General features: G+C 42.5%; 1 protein-coding gene across 2 annotated transcripts in view; it reads left to right on the top strand.

The window, feature by feature from the left end:
- The first annotated feature begins 253 nt into the window (after nucleotides 1-253).
- The window catches only part of LOC110495893 (neuroligin-4, X-linked-like), a 76950-nt gene continuing 52618 nt past the window's right edge, over nucleotides 254-24585 (top strand). Inside the window, exons 1-3 of one of the 2 annotated variants that reach the window (XM_036952403.1) lie at nucleotides 254-691; nucleotides 5894-6674; nucleotides 20674-20736. In XM_036952403.1, coding sequence (XP_036808298.1) covers nucleotides 6167-6674; nucleotides 20674-20736 — 571 coding nt within the window. In that variant the 5' untranslated portion in view covers nucleotides 254-691; nucleotides 5894-6166. The remainder of the gene's footprint in view (nucleotides 692-5893; nucleotides 6675-20673; nucleotides 20737-24585) is intronic. The other variant, XM_036952404.1, reaches the window with a different exon arrangement.

Genomic DNA, 24585 nt, shown 5'->3' with positions numbered 1-24585 from the left:
TGGCTCATTGTAAAGCTGAATAGTTGGTTAATAGATTTTTGATACACGTTTCATGACAGGTACCTACATGGGTATAACAGCCAGCCTGGGTGAATATGATCAGCAAAACAAAACTACAGTATGCCCTACTACACCTGCTACCCTCCTGTCCTTTTCCTCACGGATGCCAAAACTGGTCCATACTGGCAGCTGGTTAACAGTGATGGAGAGAATGCGGCAATCCATTGGCTGCAGGCTTTGTACATTTCATTTAGTGTAGTCCAATAGCAACTGGAGCTAGAGAGAGGGAGAAAGTGAGAGAGAGAGAGAGAGAGAGAGGGGGGCGCGACTGAACAACCCTGGTCAATCTATCCTTAATCTCTCGTCATTGCTGTCCGATCTCTCCGCGCTTTCTCTCTATTACGGCAATTAGATTCTGCACAATTGACCGTGCTACTACAATGACTCACTGAAATTACCGTATAGGCTATGTGTGTCATTAACAAACGGAAAGCTACATTTTTCTTTTCTGCATAGAACCTGAAGCGGAGTTTGACTGTTTTTATCTGGACCGCACTATCACGTTGGGATTTTCAGAGGAGCGCACACTGTTGAGATTTATTTTTTTCCTGTGTGGTGGTGTATATTTTATTATCACATCCCTTGAAGTCAGGACTACGAGCTAAATTCATACAGTGGGAATAACGCAAAGGTAAGTATTGTTATTAGCGTACAAATAGTCAGTAAACCCATTTTCTCTTTTACACAGTTTAGTTTAATTTAGACCACCTATAATGTGTTTGTTTTCTGGATGTTTTCTGGCGGCTTTCCAGTTATATGGCTTGTACGGACTCGCGCTGCAGACATTTTGAGAAGAGCTTGCTACCACCGGGAATTCATTCTGTCATTTGCTTAAAGTGCGTGGCGCGCAACCAGTTTTTCAGAAATGTGTATGATCATCATTCAATGTAATTATGAAAACAAGCCATGTGTTGAACAAAATCGCCTGGCATTGCAAAGACGATTGATCCATGTTCTACGCACTTTATAGACGTGTTGAGGTGTTTCTTTGCTCAAAGCCAGAATGATCAAATTGGGGTTTATTCGCTTGTTATGTAGAGCCACAGCAACATGCGTTGGATTCGATAATGACAAATTGGTTATGGAGACAAACGCGCAAAAACGCATTATAGCCTAAGGGACATGCCATTCATAAACCTAATCGCCTCTGGCCACATTATTTCACACAAGCCCTAGGAAAGGGCTATCTGTGTTTGAACAGAGAGCAGCACCCATGATGTCCAGTGCTATTTAATCCCTGCAGACGACAAAGCGACTCTTGCCAGCACTGCTATGGAGATGCCATAATTAATGCCATTTAAGAAAATAGGCTGCTATGAGTGCAACTGTAACCATACACTCACCATCAGTGTTGAGGGGCCAGGTCCACTGTCTGTCTGTCTGTCTGTCTGTCTGTCTGTCTGTCTGTCTGTCTGTCTGTCTGTCTGTCTGTCATCTAGATTCCATACAATAGCAGACTTTTAGAATGGAAGAGGAGCGTCTTGCAGTGAATGTGTGTTTGACCCACCATTCAGCATAATTGGAACTCCTCCGTATACCTATCAAAAGGTGTGAGGTGCATTGTAGACTGCAGATTCCCATCCAGTGAGTTCAGCGGAGAACCACAAGATGGTACTGTGGATATCTGGTGGATATTTGGGGATGAGACAAATTGGGTAAAATGCGCTTTTCCTACTGTTTTGAACATTCACCTTAAAGAATCCTGCTATGTTCTGCTACCTTGCACACTGGAAACCCTTTTATACAATTGTATCTCGGTTGCATTCTAGTGAGCCATTTAAAGATGTTTAATCTTTGGGAAAGCAAGATATCATATTCTCATGTCTATGTAGGCAGCAATCTACAGTATGTAGGTGGGAAAGCATGAGAGAAGGCTGTCACTCTCCTATCAATGATTCGTCAAGCTGTCTTCAAGTCTATTCCACAGTCTTCCGCCAGACTACAAATCGGCGTGCGCTATTCGAATTGACACTGAGAATAATATTATAGACATGGTTATAAATGTAACAGGGTTGAACAGTATTATTTGTAATGAATGAAATGTATAAATTCTAATATTACGTCAATATAAAGGCAATCACAACCAATACATTCAATAGGTTACACCTGTTCCCTAGTACTACAGCATTGCATGCATGCATTTTGATTCGATGTGATGGTTGACTGAAAGCTTTGGAGAGGCATCCGGGTCTCAACCCAAATACTTATTGTAAATAATTGGTCTAAATTGTCATAACACATTATAAGTGTATTGATGCACAAAATACGTTACAAAGCATCATGGGTATGTTCTTTATGGAAAGTTTGACCAAATACTCCTACTTTTGACATTATTTGAACATTAGGCCTATTTCAAATACACTTGACATATTTGGAGTGACACACTGTTATCATAGCTCTCCCAGTTGGTGACATCATTATAGGCCTATTTGAGTCAGTCAGTCAGGCCTCCCCATCGGAAAATAAGAGATTTCATTCACAATTGGGAGACGTTTTACCTCACTAGTGCAATTCTCATCAGGAATAGGCCTATGGGTGACAGGCCTATGGGTGACATCCTGGTTATAATATGGCATAAGTGTCAAAATAGAGCGTAGGCCTGCCTATCCAAATATTCTGTGCAGCATTTCAATTTGGAATTCAATGTTAGGCATAGTCATTCACTGCAAGACTGCATAAAACAACTGTATTATTATAATATACAATTATACATCCTTTAGCTAACATTTTTCTCCAAAGTGACTATTGTGCCTGCATACATTTTTGTATGGGTGGCCACAGTGGGAATCAAACCGACAACTCTGGCAAGTGCCATGCTCTACCAACTGAGCCACACAGGACCTACACAGTGTTACCCTACCGAAGTAAAGTTCAATAGTTCAACAACTTTGTTCCATATATCCATGTATATTTGGACGTTACTGGAACACACATTTGACCCATGTCTGCTGGCATGGTTACACAGAGCAAGGTTATTACAGTATCACAACGTCATGATCTATCCTTATCAAATCGTTCCTGTTTAAAAAAAACAAGTGTCTGCTCTGACCAAGTTCAACATGAATTGTCAACAAAACTATCATTACAAATGGCGCACGCACGCACACGCACGCACATACACACACACACACACACTTTTTTCGAGTGTGGGCTCAGCGGTTGACAATACCTTTGTGCTCAGTACTGTCACCTTTGATAAATATCAATCCTTTATTGGTTGTCAAGGGGTCTCTGTTGGCCCTCTATCTCGTTTTAGTCAGGGAGGAAGTCTGGCTTCCTTTCTATTGTGCAGTGCTTATCACCATCTTTAAGAGGCCAGTGAAAGATGTCCTGTATGTGCGTCATGAGAAGGTCAAGTAAAGTTCATGTTGAGTTTTGTTTTATGGCTCATGTCCCAAATGGCACCCTATTCCCAATGTGCCCTGGTCAAAAGTAGTGCACTATATACGGAATAGGGTGCCATTTTGGACGTCGCTTATTGATGTTTTATTTTTTGGTCCGTTCAAGGACATTGGCACCTGAAGAGTGTTACAAGATTTTCTACCGGCTACCTACTTCAGTGAGGAGATACATCTCCCTGAACCACATGTTTTGGAATAATTAAAATGCAAATGATGGATTCAGCCTTTATTGAAATTCAAAAGACTTATCTCTTGTAATCTTACCGAGAGTGCGAATAGTATGCCCCATCTCTCCATCTCTTCATATTCCATCTCTCTCCTCTTCTCCTCACTCTCTCTTTCTTGTGTGTTACTGGCAAGGAGGCAGACTGGAATGTATTGCATTTATACAGGAACTGCTGAAATATATGAACATAGTCCATCCCATCTTATTATTTCCTCAATCAACATTAAACTGGACCATATTCTTGGATCACATTCTTTATCCTGTCTTTGTGAAGATTCTGGTTCTGTTTCTCACGTTAAACTTTTACTTATTTATTGAATTATTCCATTTTTGATGTCAAACAGAATATATGAAGTCATCAATGGCAGTTAGGCAACGGATGTAATCCCCCCTGGCAGTGTGAGTACCATTGTCATGCTGTGTTACGAGAGTGGGAAAGTAATTCATCGACGTCCCTGATTTGACTAGCAGACCACCATCGTCTCAGTCTCAACCCCATCCGAGGGCATGCAGGGGAATGAGGCGAGAGAGGAGAGTCTCTTCTTCCTCCTCCGAAATGAAATTACCTGCTGCATGCATAAGCCATCTGCTTCTGACACAAATGTCTGTGAGAGGCTTCTTAACCGGCCAGCTCTCCTATTCATGAGGCTTCACACATAAGCTCCTTGGTGGACTAAAGTACCCTAAGAGAAATAATCTACTCAGTAGACTGGAGTATATTCCCCCCTTGCTTGGCTATGATACTACTAACAGAATACTGATTGGTTGTATTGAAGTGAAGGAGGACCTAGGTTGGCTAGTTTTGTGAATGGGGTGCTCTAGATTTATATGGATAACCACGAGGAAATGTTTCCTACACTATGTAGTGATTAGGCACCTTCTCATATGAAAAAAAATAATACTATAGTGTAAGTACTATGGTAGGAATACAATAGTATTCACTGTAGTGTTTGAGGACTTTACTGTAGTATTCACTGTAGTGTTTTTGCGACTGAAGTCCTCAGTATATAGTATAAATACTGTAGTAAAAAAAGAGTAGTATGTACTATAGTAATTACTATAGTGTTTTTACGGACTATAGTGCGGTATACTGTAATATTTACTCAAGTGTGTTTGGGGACATTACTGTAAGATTTAGTATAGTGTTTTTGTTTTATTATATTTTACATAGTAGCGGGGGGCTTTTTCCTAGAGGAAAACTACTGGAGAAATGCTAAACACTGTATGCAAATTGTCCATAACCTGCAGGTAGGTAGAATTGGGTTCTGAACAGAGATTTCAGAGCTTATTCTCCTTTCTATAATCATAGGTTACACAATATATGGTTTATACTTGGCATGTAGGTTTGTCACTTACAGATGGCACAATTTGGGATATGGGAGAGGGGAATGGGTAGGGTATATGCCAATTAAATACTGTCATATTTACTATAGTTTTTTTATAGTGTTTTTGTGGACTGTAGTGTTTTTGCAGACATTTCTGTACTATTTACTACAGTTTTTTTTGTGGATAATACTATTACTAGTATTACTAGTAAGTATTAGTATTATAATACTAAGTACTATAGTACACATGATCAAGGGATACTACAGTGTGTAGTAATGTATTCTACAGTATCCTACAGTTAACTACAGAATTCTATAGTAAGTACTGTAGTATTCTATAGTAAACTGTGTCCTTTTTCTCCCCCCTTTTCCAGAAGTGTGTACTTTCAGACTTCCTGTCATGAATTTGCAAGCATTGGATTGCTGTAATCATTGGCTAGAGAGTTTCCACCATTGTTAACTCCATAATGGCAAGTGTGCAAGTGCACACTTTGGGAAATGGGTTGAGAATCATCGGGATGCAGCCTTGGAGTTTTCTTTTATTGAAACTGCTGCTATGTGCAACATTATCCTGACCATAACGATGACGTCACACAACAAAATAAAGCAGTTTGACAATATAGTATCTCTGTTGTTGATTCCACTCGAAACCACACTTTTATGTTGTTGTCTTTTCCAGGCTATTGATTTGTTAGAAAGATACAATTTCATGCCTTGCATCTCTTGCACATTTTGATTATACACAGAGGGGACTTGCAGTGATATATTTGCTATATGCTCAACAAGTGGACATCTATTGGAAGGGATTTGGAAATCATACTGTATGTAGCCTTTGATGTGTCAAGGATTAATTTACATGTCCCTTTCTGTCTTCCCTGCAGGGTAACCAACCAAGCTGGAATTGGGTCGACGAGCAAAGGCATCTGGAGACACATACAGGCACTGCTCCCGACCAACAATCTATAAGTAGACCCACTCTCTTAGGATGGGGGGCACCGAGTTGCACAAAGCTGCTCTGATTGGCTGGAGCTCTGTCTGTCAGTTGTCAATCACAGCCTGAGGAGCAGGTTATTGGTCTGGGAGCTGTGGGGGGGTGGGAGAGGAGTTCCAGAATTTCCAGGACCACAATCTGCTTGGCTGACCGCAGCAGGAGCATGTTGAGAGGAAGCAGGCCAGTGGGAAGCAGTACCTCTCCATGGAGCTCTGGAGGAGCCAATATGGCCCATGGAATGGGGATGGTCTACCTATCTAAGGTCTATCTTCTCTTATGGATTGGCTTCCTGTTAGAGTCTGTGTGTATGCCGGTCGTGGCTCAGACCCCAGTCCACCCTGTTGTCACCACGAATTACGGGAAGCTGCGGGGGTTAAAGACGACGCTGCCCAATGAGATCCTAGGGCCCGTGGAGCAGTACTTGGGGATCCCGTACGCTTTGGCCCCTACAGGGGAGAGACGCTTCCAGCCCCCCGAGCCTCCCATGTCCTGGCCTGGGATCAGGAATGCTACCCAGTTCGCCCCTGTGTGTCCACAGTACCTGGAGGAAAAGTTACTCAACGACATGCTGCCGGTGTGGTTCACAGCCAACTTGGATACAGTGGTAACCTATATGCAGGATCAGAACGAGGACTGCCTGTATTTAAACATATACGTGCCAACTGAGGATGGTATGTCACACCTTGATTAACACAAATATCTTGTTATCATCTGTTTGCCTCTGTGTTTGCTTTGGCATTTCACTTTGCAGGTCCATTTGTTCTGAAGCAGCTCAAAGTGGCTGGGATAACTTCTTGAACCAGAAACGTTGGTGCACTTTTGATTATAGTGCGATACTTTGACCAACGGGCAAAATGCTTTTTTTTGACTGAAGGCTTGAAATGAATGTGGTCTAATAGAGAGAGAGAAAATAGATATTTAGACCTCCCTACTGTCTGAGGGCGCAGGATGTCCCACTCCTGTCTATTCTATTCTGTAGCAGTTAGCCTTCTCTCCTGTTGATAAGGTGCAGTGCAGAGTGAGCACTCCTGACTCGGAGTAGTCCTGACACTTACACCACTGATGTAATGCACTTACCCCCTTCAGGCCCCACTATCAGACACCTACAGCAAGATAAAATGAAACGAAGAGTTGGTTAACTTAGCGCAACTGGAACACAGATGTTGAAGGTCGAACATGAACTGTTGCTGGGCTGTCGCTGTCTCTTCTAAAGAGACAGACTCTTCCTGGTCTATGAAGGTCAATGTGAAGAGAATTCTCTAATGTATTCATACAGAACTCTAGACCTCTCTATGCTACATTTAGTCTGAGCTCTTGCTAGATTAAATACCACAGGAGGGGATAGATAATCTGACAATCCCAGTCCGGATGCACAGCCTGGGTCGTTACTCTGACATACTATTCCACAGTCTCCAGAGACTTTTGAAGAAAAGTTACTATAAATCACTGACATGAACTGAAATCCCTGTGTACTTTTTTTTCATTTGCATGTAGGCAATTGGACTCAAATACGTAGGATGTCCAAGTTTATCCATTATATCCAGTCAATTCTGTTGTAGTGTGGCATTAGCAATAATGTGATAGGAAAGCGACGTAGAAGTGGAGTGGATGGACCAAGGGTTAGAATTCTTAGAACTCCTTGGTCTGTGTATTGGTAGTATTAGACCTTCAGGTGATATAACTAGCCTCAGGTATCTTTCATTTGGATACATTATGCCTTCTAACCTGAATTCATAGATGTCAATTACAGAATGAAGGCAGTTTCAGTATCAGTATATTACGATACGTTTGCTGGCATTAAAATGTATGAATGCAGAACATGAATGTTGATGTATTGAAAATGAACTGACCTAAAGCTACAGTTCTTAGCTTAATGTAATTGGCCTGAAGGAAAAACTCAACAGCTCTTCTTCAGGAGTCAAGACGACATCTCTCTCCATATTCTTTTTTTGTGCTGCATCCCAAATGGCACCCTATTCCCTACACAGTGCACTACTTTTGGCCAGGGCCCTATTCCCTACTACATGGCAAACGTAGTGCACCATTTGGGACACATACTCTGTCTCCTCTTGAGGAGTCAGTCAGTGCTTCATGGAAGACATCTCTCTCTCCCTGTTCTGTTCATCTTCTCCTCCTCCATACTGCCCGGCTGCCCGTCATCCTTACAGACAGTGTTGGCCTTTTCAAATCCCGTGTAACGTGGAGACATCCTGCCAGCCCAGGATCAGAAAAGAGGATTTATAGTTTTATAGTTGTCCTCTTGAAATGGACTGACGGATTAAGAAAAGGCATTCCATTGTGTCGTCTGATTTAAGTACAAAAGACTACGCCATATATGGTTAAGTCTTGTATCACGACACAAGGCGAGACCCAGATGCAGACACAGGAGGCAGATGGTTTGAGCTCTGGTATTTATTATAATCCAAGGGATAGACAAAAGGCAGGTCGGGGACAGGCAAGCGCTCATAGCCAGGGCAGAGTCCAAAACGATACAGGGCGGCAGGCATGCTCGAGGTCAGGGGCAGGCAGAGTGGTCAGGCAGGCGGGATCAGAGTCAGGACAGGCAAGGGTCAAAACCAGGAGGATGAGAAAAAGAGAGACTGGGAAAACCAGGAGCTGAGAGAAAAATGCTGGTTGACTTGGCAAACAAGACAAACTGGCACAGACAGACAGAAAACACAGGTATAAATACCCAGGGATAAGTGGGGAAGATGGGTGACACCTGGAGGGGGGACAGGTGAAACAGATCAGGGTGTGACATATTGATAACCTGCACAAGTTCTGTTCTTTTGTATCCTTTTTGATTGTGCAGTGTGGGTGGTGAATGACATTTTGTCTAGCAGGGGTTGGCTTGTGAAAAGTGGCACATTTGGGATTGTATTTTAATGCCAGAGCTACTTAATTTTGGATGCTATGTTTGTCTGTGCAGACAAAAAGCTGCAGTGTCTCTGTGTGTGTTTGTGTGTGTGTGCGTGCGTGCTAGCTCCTGGAGCTGTTGCTGGAGCTGGCTCTATCTGCCTCTGCAGTGGCTGCAGACTGGGTACTACTGCGGAGACCCGTGAGGTGATCCTGTTTTATTGTGAATTAATCAGAGTGAATATGGAGCCTCTTGAGGGCTCTTCTGGGTGAGAAGACAATACCACAGCAGGGCCGCGTCCCAAATGGCACCCTTTTCCCCTATGTAATGCACTACTTTTGGCCAGGGCCCATAGGGTTCTGGTCAAAAGTAGTGTACTATGCAGAATGCATGCCAGGCCTCATCTCTTTCTCCCTCCATCTTTAATTATGAACACCGTCCTACATTAGTTCTGTTTTAGTATTCAACACTGGAACAGAAATAGAAAGCAGAAATTACAATAAATCTACTGCTTGTTACCTTCATGTGTGCTCCCAGAGATAATGGCCTCTCTACAATTCAATGGTGAGCTGTGATTTATCAGATCTTTGTTGATTATAGGGGTGTATGGCTGTGGCCCACACCTTTGCTACAGTACATCCAAAATGCCCCCCTGTTCCCTATATACGGTACCGGGCTCTGTTCATGAGGCTCTGGTCAAAGGTAATGCGTTCTATGGGGAATAGGGTGCCGTTTCAGACTCACATCCATCAATGGGCTAGTGCAGCAGATAACTTGAATTATTGTATTTCATTATGAATCTAGTTCTCCTTTGCATAGAAACACAGGAGGGAGAAAAGCTACAGTGCATTGAAGAAAGAGAACAAATACATTGACAGGGCTTGAATGACAGCTCAATACAGTATTATAGTAGGTTTACCTTGCTCTAATGCTTTTTCTTGTGTGAGTGGCTTGTGTAAGAGAGAGTCGTGCTCTCTGGGTCCTTCCCAAATGCCACCCTATTCCCTATATAGTGCACTACTGTTAGCAGGACCCATAGGGAATGTCCACTAAAAGGGAATGGGGAGCCATTTGGGACGCAGGCCCTTCACTGAGCATAAGTAGCCTGCCAATGCCAGTTGGGTTCACAGCACTGGAGCCTGAGCTATTAGCTTCCAGTCTGTCTGTTGTGAGTGTGTGATTCAGACAGCCAGTCATGTGCATGGAGAGGCAGGCAAGACCAGGCAGGCAGAGAGGGGACAATATCTCCAGGCTAGGTCATGAGGCAGCACAATTGTGCCACAGAGGGCTCTGGTCAAAAGTTAGTACACTATAAGGACTAGAGGTCGACCGATTAATCGGAATGGCCGATTAATTAGGGCTGATTTCAAGTTTTCATAACAATCGGTAATCGCATTTTTGAACACCGATCATGGCCGATTACATTGCACTCCACGAGGAGACTGCGTGGCAGGCTGACTACCTGTTATGTGAGTGCAGCAAGGAGCCAAGATAAGGTGCTAGCTAGCATTAAACGTATCTTATAAAAAACTATTAATCTTGACATAATCCCTAGTTAACTACACATGGTTGATGATATTACTAGTTAATCTAGCTTGTCCTGCGTTGCATATAATCGATGCGGTGCCTGTTAATTTATCATTGAATCATAGCCTACTTCGCCAAACGGGTGATTTAACAAGCACATTCTTGAAAAAAGCACTGTCGTTGCACCAATGTGTACCTAACCACAAATATCTTAAAATCAATACACAAGTATAGATTTTTAAACCTGCATAATTAGTTAATATTGCCTGCTAACATTAATTTATTTTAACTAGGGAAACTGTGTCACTTCTCTTGCGTTCTGTGCAACAGAGGCAGGGTATATGCAGCAGTTTGGGCCGGCTGGCTCGTTGCGAACTGTGTGAAGACTATTTCTGCCTAACAAAGACAGCCAACTTCGCCAAACGGGGGATGATTTAACAAAAACGCATTTGCGAAAAAAGCACAATCGTTGCACGACTCTACCTAACCATAAGCATCAGTGTCTTTCTTAAATCAATACGCACAATACACAGAAGTATATTTTTTTAAACCTGCATATTTAGTTAAAAGAAATCCAGGTTAGCAGGCAATATTAAACTAGGGAAATTGTGTCGCTTCTCTTGCGTTCATTGCACACAGAGTCAGGGTATATGCAACAGTTTGGGCCGCCTGACTCGTTGCAAACTATTTTGCCAGAATTTTTACGTAATTATGACATTGAACATTGAAGGTTGTGCAATGTAACAGGAATATTTAGACTTATGGAAGCCACCAGTTAGATAAAATACGGAACGGTTCCGTATTTCACTGAAAGAATAAACGTTTTGTTTTCGAAATTATAGTTTCCGGATTTGACCATATTAACGACCTAAGATTTGATAGAGCAGTCTGACTGAGCGGTGGTAGGCAGCAGCATGCTCGTAAGCATTCATTCAAACAGCACTTTTGTGCGTTTGCCAGCAGCTCTTCGCTGTGCTTCAAGCATTGAGCTGTTTATGACTTCAAGCCTATCATCTCCCAAGATTAGGCTGGTGTAACTGATGTGAAATGGCTAGCCAGTTAGCGAGGTGCGCGATAATATCATTTCAATCGGGGATGTCACTCGCTCTGATACCTTGAAGTAGTTGTTCACCTTGCAGAGCGATGTCTAACAATGCTTCGAGGGTGGCTGTTGTCGATGTGTTCCTGGTTCGAGCCCAGGTAGGGGTGAGGAGAGGGACGGAAGCTATACTGTTACACTGGCAATACTAAAGTGCCTATAAGAACATCCAATAGTCAAAGGTATATGAAATACAAATGGTATAGAGAGAAATAGTCCTATAATTCATATAATAACTACAACCTAAAACTTCTTACCTGGGAATATTGAAGACTATTCATATGCTCTCATATTCTGAGCAAGGAACTTAAATGTTAGCTTTTTTTACATAGCACATATTGCACTTTTACTTTATTCTCCAACCCTTTGTTTTTGCGTTATTTAAACCAAATTGAACATGTTTCATTATTTATTTGAGGCTAAATTGATTTTATTTATGTATTATATTAAGTTAAAAAATAAGTGTTCATTCAATATTGTTGTAATTGTCATTATTACAAATAAATAAAAAATATATAAAAAAATTGGCCGATTAATCGGTAACGGCTTCTTTTGGTCCTTCAATAATCGGTATCGGTATCGGCGTTGAAAAATCATAATCGGTCGAGCTCTAATAGGGATAGGTGCCTATTTAGGAAAGAGGAAGAGAGAGGGCTCTGGTCAAAAGTAGTGCACTATATGGAATGGGGTGCCATTTGCGATTCAGCCTTCAAAGACGTGCATCACTACAAACCTTGGACAACTCTGCATGCTCTCAGTTTTCCCTTTGACTTTTACAAGGGAAACCAACAAACTAAGACTCAGTCAAACACAGAGACTCAATTCTTCTTTCATCTGTTCTGACAGATGTGCTGGGTGTCTGTCTGATGGTCGTAAAGTGAATGTGTGCACGAGTGCATGCATGTGTATGTGCACGTGTGTGGGTGTGTGTATGGACATTCTGTACAGGACAGATGTGGGAGTTTATGCTTTGCTGCGTTAAACTGACATGCCACTTGCCTTTGTTTGTACAGCTTGAGATACCGTTAACTGTGAGATTACAGGCCTGTTCAGTTGTGTGTGTGTGTGTGTGTTGTGTTAAGCCTTAGGCCTCATTATGTACCAACCAGCTAGCGATCTAGCGCCTCAGAGACACCAGACCAACATAGTGTCAAAACAAACAGTTATCATAGCAATATTTGCTGCTTTTTTAAAATGAGATAATATTTTAATTGGTACTAGGATGCAATCCAAATGGCATCCGATACCCTGTATAGTTAACTACTTGTCACCAGGGCCTATAGGGCTTTGGTCAAATGTAGTGCACTATATAGAGGATAGACCCTTCTGGAAAGACCACATGAATTTCACATGAACACGTGAAGTGTTCCAAAAACACATGTTTTCATGTGATCACGTGATCTTATGTGAAGTTATTGTTGATAACGTGACAACATGTAAAGCGACACTGTGAAACGACATGTAAAAACTACACGTGAAAACATGTGATCACATCCCAGATGTCAACTCAACGTCTATTCCACACGGGTTGAAATGACACGGAAACAACACTGATTCAACCAGTGTGTGCCCAGTGGGATACAAAGTGTTCCAAAAAAGACGTTTTCACATGTCAAATCATGTGGTTTTTTTCTTGAAGGCGGGTGGGATGCAACCGCAGTCTGAGACCAGCAAAGTGACTACTCAAAGTTACAGGATGCTACTCCTGTCTCAGCTGTCTTAATCTTAACGATCATCGTTATTACTCTGATGGGTCTGTCAGTGAGTCAATCTGTAGTGCTTATCTGAGAATTAAGTCTATTATCAACCAGGTATTCTCACACCACAGCAGGCTAACGGTCCAGTTGAAGATCTAGCAATGGCTAATCACGTCATCTAAATTTAACAACACGCCCACCTCAACACGCCCACCTGTAGATGAAGGGTCTAACACTACCTGCACATGACAGTACAGAAAATATTACAACCCATTCAATCCCTGTATTCATAAATCGCACAGTGTCTCTAAGGCCATGAGGTCATAACACTACTAAATCAAATCAAATATCATGTGTCACATGTGCAGAATACAACAGGTGTACAACAGGATGTACCAGTGACTAGAACCATTCAACGCTGGTCTGACCAATCAGAATCCATGCTTCAAGATTGTTTTGATCACACTGACTGGGATATGTTAAGGTCAGCAACAGAGTACAACATCAATATATATGCTGACTCAGTGAGTGAATTTATAAGGAAGCGCATTGGAGATGTTGTACCCACTGTGACTATTAAAACCTACCCTAACCAAAAACTGTGGATGGATGGCATCATTCGCACAAAACTGAAAGTGTGAACCACCTCATTTAACCATGGAAAGAGGTCTGGGAAAATGGCTGAATATAAACAGTGTAGTTATTCCCTCCGCAAGGCATTCAAACAAGCGAAATGCCGGTAAAGGGACAAAGTGGAGACGCAATTCAACGGCTCAGACATGAGACGTATATGCCAAGGTCTACAGGAAATCACGGACTACAAAAAGAAAGCCAGCCACGTCACGGACACCGACTTGACGCTTCCAGACAAACTAAACACCTTCTTTGCCCGCTTTAAGGATAATACAGTGCCACCGTCACGGCCCACTAATTAAGGATCGGTGTCCCGCTAGCAGGGCAACTTCCAGTGAAACTGGAGGGCGCGTAATTCAAATATATTCTAATAGTTAGTATGGATTTTAAACATTTAGGTACATTTAAGTGTCTTATATAGGCTGAAAGCTAAACTTTTTGTTAATCTAACTGCACTGTCTGATTTACAGTAGCTATTACAGCGAAAACATGCCATTTGATTGTTTGAGGACGGCGCCCCACATAAAAATATTTTTCCACCTCCACAGGTTTCATACATTCACATATAAAGATGAGATATTCACTTACTTTTTGAAAATCTTCCTCTGATTTGTCATCCAAAGCATCCCAGCTATAACATGTAGCGTCGTTTTGTTAGATAAAATCCTTCTTTATATCCCAAAAAGTATGTTTAGTTGGCGCAATCGATTGATTCAACTTGCAGAGAAAGGAATCCAAAAATCTACCCCTAAACTGTGTTTCAGCAAGTCAAAATATGTTTCTATTTATTCCTCAGACACCCTAAAATGAAATCAAACTATAATATTTTTTTCGGAAAGAAGTATGTTCAATAGGAGCTCATCATCAAGTTGGAGGCCATGGGTCTCAACCACGCCCTGTGCAATTGGGCCCTGGACTTTCTGACGGGCCACCCCCAGGTGGTGAAGGTAGGAAACAACATCTCCACTTTGCTGACCCTCAACACTGGGCCTTCACAAGGTTGCGTGCTTTGCCCCCTCCTGTACTCCCTGTTCACCCACGACTGCGTGACCATGCACACCTTCAACTCAATCATCAAGTTTGCAGACGACACAACAGTAGTGGGCTTGATTACCAACAATGACGAGACAGCCTGCAGGGAGGAGGTGAGGGCACTCTGAGTGTGGTGTCTGGAAAACAACCTCTCACTCAACGTCAACAAAACAAAGGAGAATTCCTTGTGGAATTCAGGAAACAGCAGAGGGAGCACCCCCCTATCCACATCGAAGGGACAGCAGTGGGAAGGTGGAACATTTTAAGTTCCATGGCGTACACATCACAGACAAACTGAAATGGTCCACCTACACAGACAGTGTGGTGAAGAAGACGCAACAATGCCTCTTCAACCTCAGGAGGCTGAAGAAATGTGTATTGTCACCCAAAACTCTGTCCAATCTTTACAGATGCACAATCGAGAGCATCCTGTCGGGCTGGTAAGGCAACTGCACCGCCCTCAACTGCAAGGCTCTCCAGAGGGTGGTGTGGTCTGCACAACATATCACAGGGGGCAAACTACCTGCCCTCCATGACACCTACAGCATCCTAAGTCACAGCAAGGCCAAAAAGATCATCAAGAACAACAACCCCCCGAGCCACTAGCTGTTCACACAACTACCATTCAGAAGGCGAAGTCAGTACAGGTGCATCAAAGCTGGGACCAAGAGACTAGAAAACAGCTTTTATCTATCTCAAGGCCATCAGACTGCTAAACAACAACTCAGAGAGGCTGCTGCCTACATTGAGACCCAATCACTGGCCACTTTAATAAATTGATCACTAGTCACTTTCAAACAATGCCACTTTAAATAATGCAATTTGAATAATGTTTACATATTTTACATTACTCATATATTATGTATACAGTCGTGGCCAAAAGTTGTGAGAATGACACAAACATTAATTTCCACAAAGTTTGCTGCTTCAGTGTCTTTAGATATTTTTGTCAGATGTTACTATGGAATACTGAAGTATAATTACAAGCATTTCATAAGTGTCAAAGGCATTTATTGACAATTACATGAAGTTGATGCAAAGAGTTAATATTTGCAATGTTGACCCTTCTTTTTCAAGACCTCTGCAATACGCCCTGGCATGCTATCAATTAACTTCTGGGCCACATCCTGACTGATGGCAGCCCATTCTTGCATAATCAATGAATGGTCTCAGGATGCTTTACTGTTGGCATGACAGAGGACTGATGGTAGTCCTCACCTTGTCTTCTCCGGACAAGCTTTTTTCCGGATGCCCCAGACAATCGGGAAGGGGATTCATCAGAGAAAAGTCCAATCCCTGTACCTTTTACAGAATATCAGTCTGTCCCTGATGTTTTCCTGGAGAGAAGTGGCTTCTTTGCTGCCCTTCTTGACACCTGGCCATCCTCCAAAAATCTTTGCCTCACTGTGCATGCAGATGCACTCACACCTGCCTGCTGCCATTCCTGATCAAGCTCTGTACTGGTGGTTCCCCGGTCCCGCAGCTGAATCAACTTTAGGAGATGGTCCTGGTGCTTGCTGTACTTTCTTGGGTGCCCTGAAGCCTTTTTCACAACAATTGAACAGCTTTCCTTGAAGTTCTTGATGATCTGACAAATGGTTGATTTAGGTGAAATCTTACTGGCAGCAATATCCTTGCCTGTGAAGCCCTTTTTGTGCAAAGCAATGATGACGTCACGCGTTTCCTTGCAGGTAACCATGGTTGACAGAGGAAGAATAATGATTCCAAGCACCACCCTCTTTTTGTACTTTCCAGTCTGTTATTCGAACTCAATCAGCATGACAGAGTGATCTCCAGCCTTGTCCTCGTCAACATTCACACCTGTGTTAACGAGAGAATCATGATGTCAGCTGGTCCTTTTGTGGCAGGGCTGAAATGCAGTGGAAAAGTTTTTGGGGGATTCAGTTCATTTGCATGGCAAAGAGGAACTTTGCAATTAATTGAAATTCATCTGATCACTCTTCATAACGTTCTGGAGTATATGGAAATTGCCATCATTCAAACTGAGGCAGCAGACTTTGTGAAAATTAATATTTGTGTCATTCTCAAAGGTTTTGGCCACAACTGTATACTGTGTTTTATACCATCTATTGCACCTTGTCTATGCTGCTCGGCCATCGCTCATCCATATATTTATATGTACATATTCTCAGTCACCCCGTTAGATTTGTGTGTATTAGGTAGTTGTTCTGGAATTGTTAGATTACTTGTTATACTTGTTGATATTACTGGACTGTCGGTACTAGAAGCACAAGCATTTCGCTACAATCACATTAACATCTGCTTAACCATGTGTATGTGACCAATAAAATATGATTTGATTTGGTGTGGACCTTACCAGTCTACCACGTCTTATATGAAGACAAGGGACAATACTCACATAGCATATGGTGATTTACATTTTTTAAACATGGAATTTGACCTCTGGATATTTGATGAGTTAGTGATAGAATCTGATTATATTTGATCATTGATCCAATTTAGGAGGAAGATTGGAGTGGACTTGATTAGCCTTGATGCTGTTCTCTACTGTTCTCTATGCAACAATTAAACCATTAATATCCTGGGGCACCACAGAAGCATTCATTTATATAGAGCAGTTATCTCCCGAATCCACTCTCTTAATGATCTGGAGATCTTTAATATCAATAGCAGTCAATTATTAATCGTCGCCTTATTATTCAGTCTCATTCTGATGGTCATAAAGTACATGGCACTGCACAAACCCTGACTAACAAGTTGAATCAGCAATACACAAATTGACTTAATTATTTATTTACTAAATACCGAAATAATCACGCAGAATTACATATACAATGCCTTGCGAAAGTATTCGGCCCCCTTGAACTTTGCGACCTTTTGCCACATTTCAGGCTTCAAACATAAAGGTAAAAAACTGTATTTTTTTGTGAAGAATCAACAGCAAGTGGAACACAATCATGAAGTGGAACGACATTTATTGGATATTTCAAACCTTTTTAACAAATCAAAAACTGAAAAATTGGGCGTGCAAAATTATTCAGCCCCTTTACTTTCAGTGCAGCAAACTCTCTCCAGAAGTTCAGTGAGGATCTCTGAATGATCCAATGTTGACCTAAATGACTAATGATGATAAATACAATCCACCTGTGTGTAATCAAGTCTCCGTATAAATGCACCTGCACTGTGATAGTCTCAGAGGTCCGTTAAAAGCGCAGAGAGCATCATGAAGAACAAGGAACACACCAGGCAGGTCCGAGATACTGTTGTGAAGAAGTTTAAAGCCGGATTTGGATATAAAACATTTCCCAAGCTTTAAACATCCCAAGGAGCACTGTGCAAGCGATAATATTGAAATGGAAGGAGTATCAGACCACTGCAAATCTACCAAGACCTGGCCGTCCCTCTAAACTTTCAGCTCATACAAGGAGAAGACTGATCAGAGATGCAGCCAAGAGGCCCATGATCACTCTGGATGAACTGCAGAGATCTACAGCTGAGGTGGAAGACTCTGTCCATAGGACAAGATATCCATAAAAAGCGTCATTTAAAGTTTGCCACAAGCCACCTGGGAGACACACTAAACATGTGGAAGAAGGTGCTCTGGTCAGATGAAACCAAAATTGAACTTTTTGGCAACAATGCAAAACGTTATGTTTGGCGTAAAAGCAACACAGCTCATCACCCTGAACACACCATGCCCACTGTCAAACATGGTGGTGGCAGCATCATGGTTTGGGCCTGCTTTTCTTCAGCAGGGACAGGGAAGATGGTTAAAATTGATGGGAAGATGGATGGAGCCAAATACAGGACCATTCTGGAAGAAAACCTGATGGAGTCTGCAAAAGACCTGAGACTGGGACGGAGATTTGTCTTCCAACAAGACAATGATCCAAAACATAAAGCAAAATCTACATTGGAATGGTTCAAAAATAAACATATCCAGGTGTTAGAATGGCCAAGAATCTGTGGAAAGAACTGAAAACTGCTGTTCACAAATGCTCTCCATCCAACCTCACTGAGCTCGAGCTGTTTTGCAAGGAGGAATGGGAAAAAATGTCAGTCTCTCGATGTGCAAAACTGATAGAGACATACCCCAAGCGACTTACAGCTGTAATCGCAGCAAAAGGTGGCTCTACAAAGTATTAACTTAAGGGGGCTGAATAATTTTGCACGCCCAATTTTACAGTTTTTAAATTTGTTAAAAAAGTTTGAAATATCCAATAAATGTCGTTCCACTTCATGATTGTGTCCCACTTGTTGTTGATTCTTCACAAAAAAATACAGTTTTATATCTTTATGTTTGAAGCCTGAAATGTGGCAAAAGGTCGCAAAGTTCAAAGGGGCCGAATACTTTGGCAAGGCACTGTATATACACAGGATAGATCATACATCGATTGCTAATCATGTCATGAAAAGCCCCTAGTGTCATAACCCGATATGACGGCTGGTTACACAAAGGAAGGGGGCTGGGTTTGAATGAAAGAGCGGGAAGACTGACGGACAAAGGGATTGGGTCTCTATTGGACCTTTAGAAGCTATAGTACCGTAAATACAGTATCTTATGCATTCAAATAACCGGCCCTTCGGAAAAGAAAAATGCAAGATATATATTTACTCTGAGCTGCGCTTCGATAGATGGGTCGAAGATGAAAGACTGGTTTACCCAGCAGAGATCACCATTGTCCTTTGAATAATCTTTTTGGTCGTAGTGTTGTAGAGCGGATACGTTGAAGTGCCCTGTCGTTCTTAGGAGATTGTCTGTCCTTTCTTAGGCCACATACGTTTACAGCTGAAGCTGATAACTTGACTTCTAGGATGTATCACTTCTTCTTTAGTGAATAATAGTTTAAAGTTCATACCAAGTTGCCATAATCTGCTCGTGCTGTATTCTGGCTGGTCTAGTCAAAGTTCACCATTCCAGCGTGTTGATCGTCACCTCCACGTGATCTGGTCTTATGTACATTTTGTTAGACAGAGTAGTCGTTCGACCATTTGCATCCACAGCTCACACCGGGGTTTGCTTCGTCCAATGTGAATTTAGGTCACGGGGGCTTTTGTACTGGGGAAGAGAAGGGTATGATTCATCCCTCTCCAACCAATGTCTGTTCACTTGGGCGTGACCACGGAATGAGCATAAGTTAACTTATGAAAACAATTCTCTCATTTAGGAGCTAAAATCACATTTAATCTTCTCACAAATAGAGTCATCTTTAAACATTTAAATTGCACAACAATTTCATGTGAATCTGATAACTAGAATGTGTAGACTTTCCAAGATTCAATTTGTCGTCCTATCATCAGATATAATGTCCCAGACAACAACTGATCTGACATCATATTCTTTAAGTACCGACGGACACTTTCAACTGTTTGAGAAAGGGAAATATTGTTCCACTCCCCAACCTTTTGATGTTACCATACTCTCTCTGTGGTAACACAGGGCTTTCCAAGAGTCCATTCTGTAGAGTGGAGAGAAAAGAGGGAAAGGTATTTATGGGGGGGTCATAAATCTCACCCAACAAGGAAACGTCATGACAACAGTGTCCCTAAGGGGCAATTCATTTTAAAAGCTCCTATGCCCTTTAGGGCCACCATATCTATTGTCTAATAGGAAGGAGAGTTGTTCATTAGATATACTTACCTGTACTAAACAGCTGTGTTTTGTGAACAGTTGTTATTAGAATACTGTGTTGGTGCTCCTAATTTTGTGTGTCATGCTATCCAATTGGTTGAACCACTTACTGTTAGAATGAATATGTTTCCACAAAAAAAAAAAATGTTTGGGTTTTTATAAGCCTGTCTCCCCTCATCCCCTCTACTTTTCTCCCTCCTGTTGTTGACAGTAGGAGCCAACTCAAACAGTCAAGGCGGTGATTTCACCAATAATGATGGTGACGAAGACAAAGGTATTTTTCTGTCTTTTTCTATTTTTGACCCCAAAAAAAGAAAAGCCTGATATTCGTGCATGCACAAAACTATTTATAGATACATTTTTTGTGACTTTTTTTGTTGATTTTTCTTCTTCTTTTTAACCCTTGAAGTGCGTATCAATGGGCACCTCTGGGATCTTCCTTTTTTTTTAACAACCTCTTTCCTCTTTGGAGATGCAGATCATAATTTACAGCGAATCAGAAGATCGTGTACCAAGGGTGAAAGAAAGGTCACCTCTAAATGGGGAATGAGGTGTACGCTCCAATAGTCACCACTTACAAGAATGTCCCGCCTCACTCCCCCTTTGCTGCAAAGTGAAAGATGTTAAATTGAAACTCTGCATGTCTTTTCTCTGGCCTCCTCGGAGGTGAAGTTATTAAACAGTCTTGTTTTCCCTTTAGTTTATTTTCTTCTTTCTTTTTCTTCATTGCTCGGTGAAGCATGAGCACTACACTAACCCACCTTTGTTCCGTTTTGACATTTGGAAACCTTGTTCATTTGTAACTCTGTCAAAATCTCTGTCACATGTTTTCTGCTCGCTTTCTTGTGCATGATACTATTAACCCAAAATGGTGGTTCGATTGTGTTTCTCTAAAGATCTGGGGATGGCTAGGAGATGAGTGAAAGCACTGGGGAAATGTTTCAGGGATGTTAAGGCACAGGTTGTCTTCATGGTTTTAAAATCAAAGGGCAGAGCGCTGACATTTTTCGATCACTGCGCTACGACGGTTGGCATTCTCTCTCAAAAGCTACAACACTAGAAAGTGTCCTTTTTATCTCTTCAGTACATACCAGGCTTTATCTAGGCATTTTCTACCTCTCAATGATGTACTGTAAAACAAATTAATCCAGATTGCCTTCTTATAGCCAGCCGCCTTGATGATGTGAAATGGTAATAGGCTTAGATAGGTAGGAGTGAAAGCTGTGAATACGGTTCACCTTAAATCCTTATTAGGGAAGATTACTAAAAGGGCATGTTGTGTGCATTACCTTTTCTTCATAACCTTTTTCTCTTGGCATTATCAGCTACGTTTCTTTCTTCTTTTTGTTCCCCTCAGAAATAGTCAAAGGATTTTTCAGAAAGATATATTGTAACCTTTAGAATCTACTGATCATTACCACGAATGCATTTATAACTGTTTTCTCAATGTGTATTGTCTGATCAGCTGGGTGAGAATCTATCTCTCGGTGTGTACTTGTGTGTACAGCTACACCATTTTGACTAAACGTTCAGACTAACTAAACGTGCCTGGATTTTAAGAACTACTCCCGTGTCGTGTCAAACCCACGCCTGTGCTTTCAGGAGTGCTACGACCAGTGCAGGCGGAGGATCGATGCTCACTGACTGTTTGAACGTCTGCCCTGGTGATGAATTACACCCCCCCCCCCCTCCAGTTCCCCTGAGGTTATAACTCTGCTGCCATAGAGTACAGTGAGACACCTCGTGTACACATGCACGCATTCCCATGCACGCGCGCAAACACACTGGCGCATGGAAAGGACGCACGCGGACAGGCACACTGGCGCACGGAAGGGACACACACATGCACGCATGCACACCTCGCTCACAGCACAGCAATGCAGCTCACTGAGTCCCTCCTTCCTCTAACTCCCATCTCCTCTGCTGCAGTTCCCTCACTAAAAAACCTCACCGCAGGCTTAAATGAGGTAGAAGCGTATTCCTATTCTCTTGGAAGTTTTAAATGGCTGCATTTGAAAAACGTTGTTTTGCTCTGCCCTCAAGGAAACTTTGAAATGAGCGATCAAATATATCCTTATTATTTCATGACTTAGTTTGGAGTAAGACAGAAAGGGTATTATTCGAAATGTCTCTGTAATTGAGACCATGTCTAAGTACATTAGAGGTGTGGAGTGTGTACGTATGTACTTCAATACTCTATAGTGTGGTAGCTAATATAACGCCTTAAAGACATCTGACACTAAGCTTTCTTTTTGGAATTCCTCCTTCTGTTTTCCTTGACAGGTCTCGGTATGGCACATGGAGACGTGTGTAGAGATTGTGTTAAAGCAAGATCGTATCCATTAGGCACCAAACTGGAAAAAAACGTACTGAAACAGAGAGGGATTACAAGAAACACTAGTTAACGGTTGCGAAACATTTTGCTCCAATGTCCTCTCATGATTACGAACCAGATCTATCAAACAAAAACAGGAAGAGTGACCAGCTACTTCCTGTCTGACTGTGGGGTTGGAGGAGTTCACTGTTCCCCCTGCATGGTCATTAACTGCCATCTTCCAAACCTCCATCCCTTCCTTCCATCTCTCCCTTTCATCCCTCTATCCCATTACTAACACATGGAAAATGCTGAAACCAATGGAAAATTCTGATTACCCCCCCCCCCCTACTCAATCCCTCCCTTCTCCCCCTTTCTCCCACCTCTCCCTCTCTCCCTACTCTCCCTCTCCCTCCTCTCCCCCACCTCTCCCTCCTTCCCACACCATGTAGAGATGAGTAATGTGTGCGGCGCCGCTGTGCCCGTGGAGGAATATATTATCCCCCCGGCCCGGTGTGGCAGTGATGAATATCTAGGGCATGCTCACTGCAGAGTCACCCAGCCAGGCAGCTCTCAGCTAGGCAGCTCCATGCAGCTCCTCTACAGAAAGAGCACAGAGAGAAGAGAGAGAGAGAGAGAGAGGTGTTCTCTTCTCTCTTCTCTCTCTCTTTCATGGCGCTCTCTCTCTCTCCCTCATCTCTGTCTCCACTCTCTTTTTCCTCTCCCTCTCTCTCTATTTATCTGTTTTAAGTGCTCTGCAGTGACCGGATGGGGACACGCTGGGCCAAGGAGACCCTAAGACGACCCGAAAAGATCAAAAATAAAAACCATGTTCCTAAAATCTGTCATGGTCTTTTGGAATGGATCAAAGTTGCTTATCTGTCTTAATCTCTTCCAGTTCAACCTCCCCAGAGCAAATCGACATTCGAGATGTAGAGTGACAGCCAATTTGCCTTCTATGTTCGATCGAAGGCCCGCCAAATTCCATCTCAGAACATAGAACTCAGAGCCTAGCTTTAAAGAAGTGCCTGCATCAGATCAGTATCTGTTTTAGACTGGGGCCACTGACCACTTTATGTACTGCCCCTCTTGTTTAATGTGTATCTGGAATTTTCCACTTGGTTTCAGCAGCTCCTATCCTACCAATGAATACAAGTAAGAACCTCAGCGTGGAATGGAGAAAGTGACCCATTAAATAAGTTAGAAGATATGAGTTAGTTACCCTTCCTCCAACTTGTCTCGTCGACCCAGTCTATCTGTAAAGTGCACTGTATTTGGCCGCCTGCCCAAGAGGAGCGTGGCGGAGGTGAAGCGGGGGGGTCCTTCTCAAGACGGCCTCGGCCACGACAGCAGACTGCAGGCTACACACTGCACAGGCTAGGCTGGTGCTAACATGTGAGGAGTTGTGAAATAGATACATTCACATTGTCGTAGCATTAGGCGCCCACTCAGAACACAGCAGAGATTAATTACCACCGTGGGTTGTTTTTCACCCCTCCTTTCTATATATTGGTGTTTGTTTTTTTTGCGGAGGAGGGGAAGCGATATAAACACACGCACGCACACAAGCGTACACATACACACCCACACACACTCAGCTGAGCTCCAATGCAAGGCAGTCGTCTGTCTGCCCATAGGCCCTGCTACTCACTGCCAAGCTTGCGGAGGCAGAAGCAATGTGACCTAGAGGCCAGCCAGGCAGCTGGCCCGCCCCCTTGCCGCAGCAGCCAATGGCGGATGCAACAGAAACCAATAATCGGAGTGTACTGAGGAGGCCTTGGTTGAATACCAATTACATAGTTCGGGTCA

Source organism: Oncorhynchus mykiss, chromosome 18, assembly GCF_013265735.2.
Source record: "Oncorhynchus mykiss isolate Arlee chromosome 18, USDA_OmykA_1.1, whole genome shotgun sequence".
Classification (NCBI taxonomy): domain Eukaryota; kingdom Metazoa; phylum Chordata; class Actinopteri; order Salmoniformes; family Salmonidae; genus Oncorhynchus; species Oncorhynchus mykiss.
This window is presented reverse-complemented; position numbering and strand designations above follow the sequence as displayed.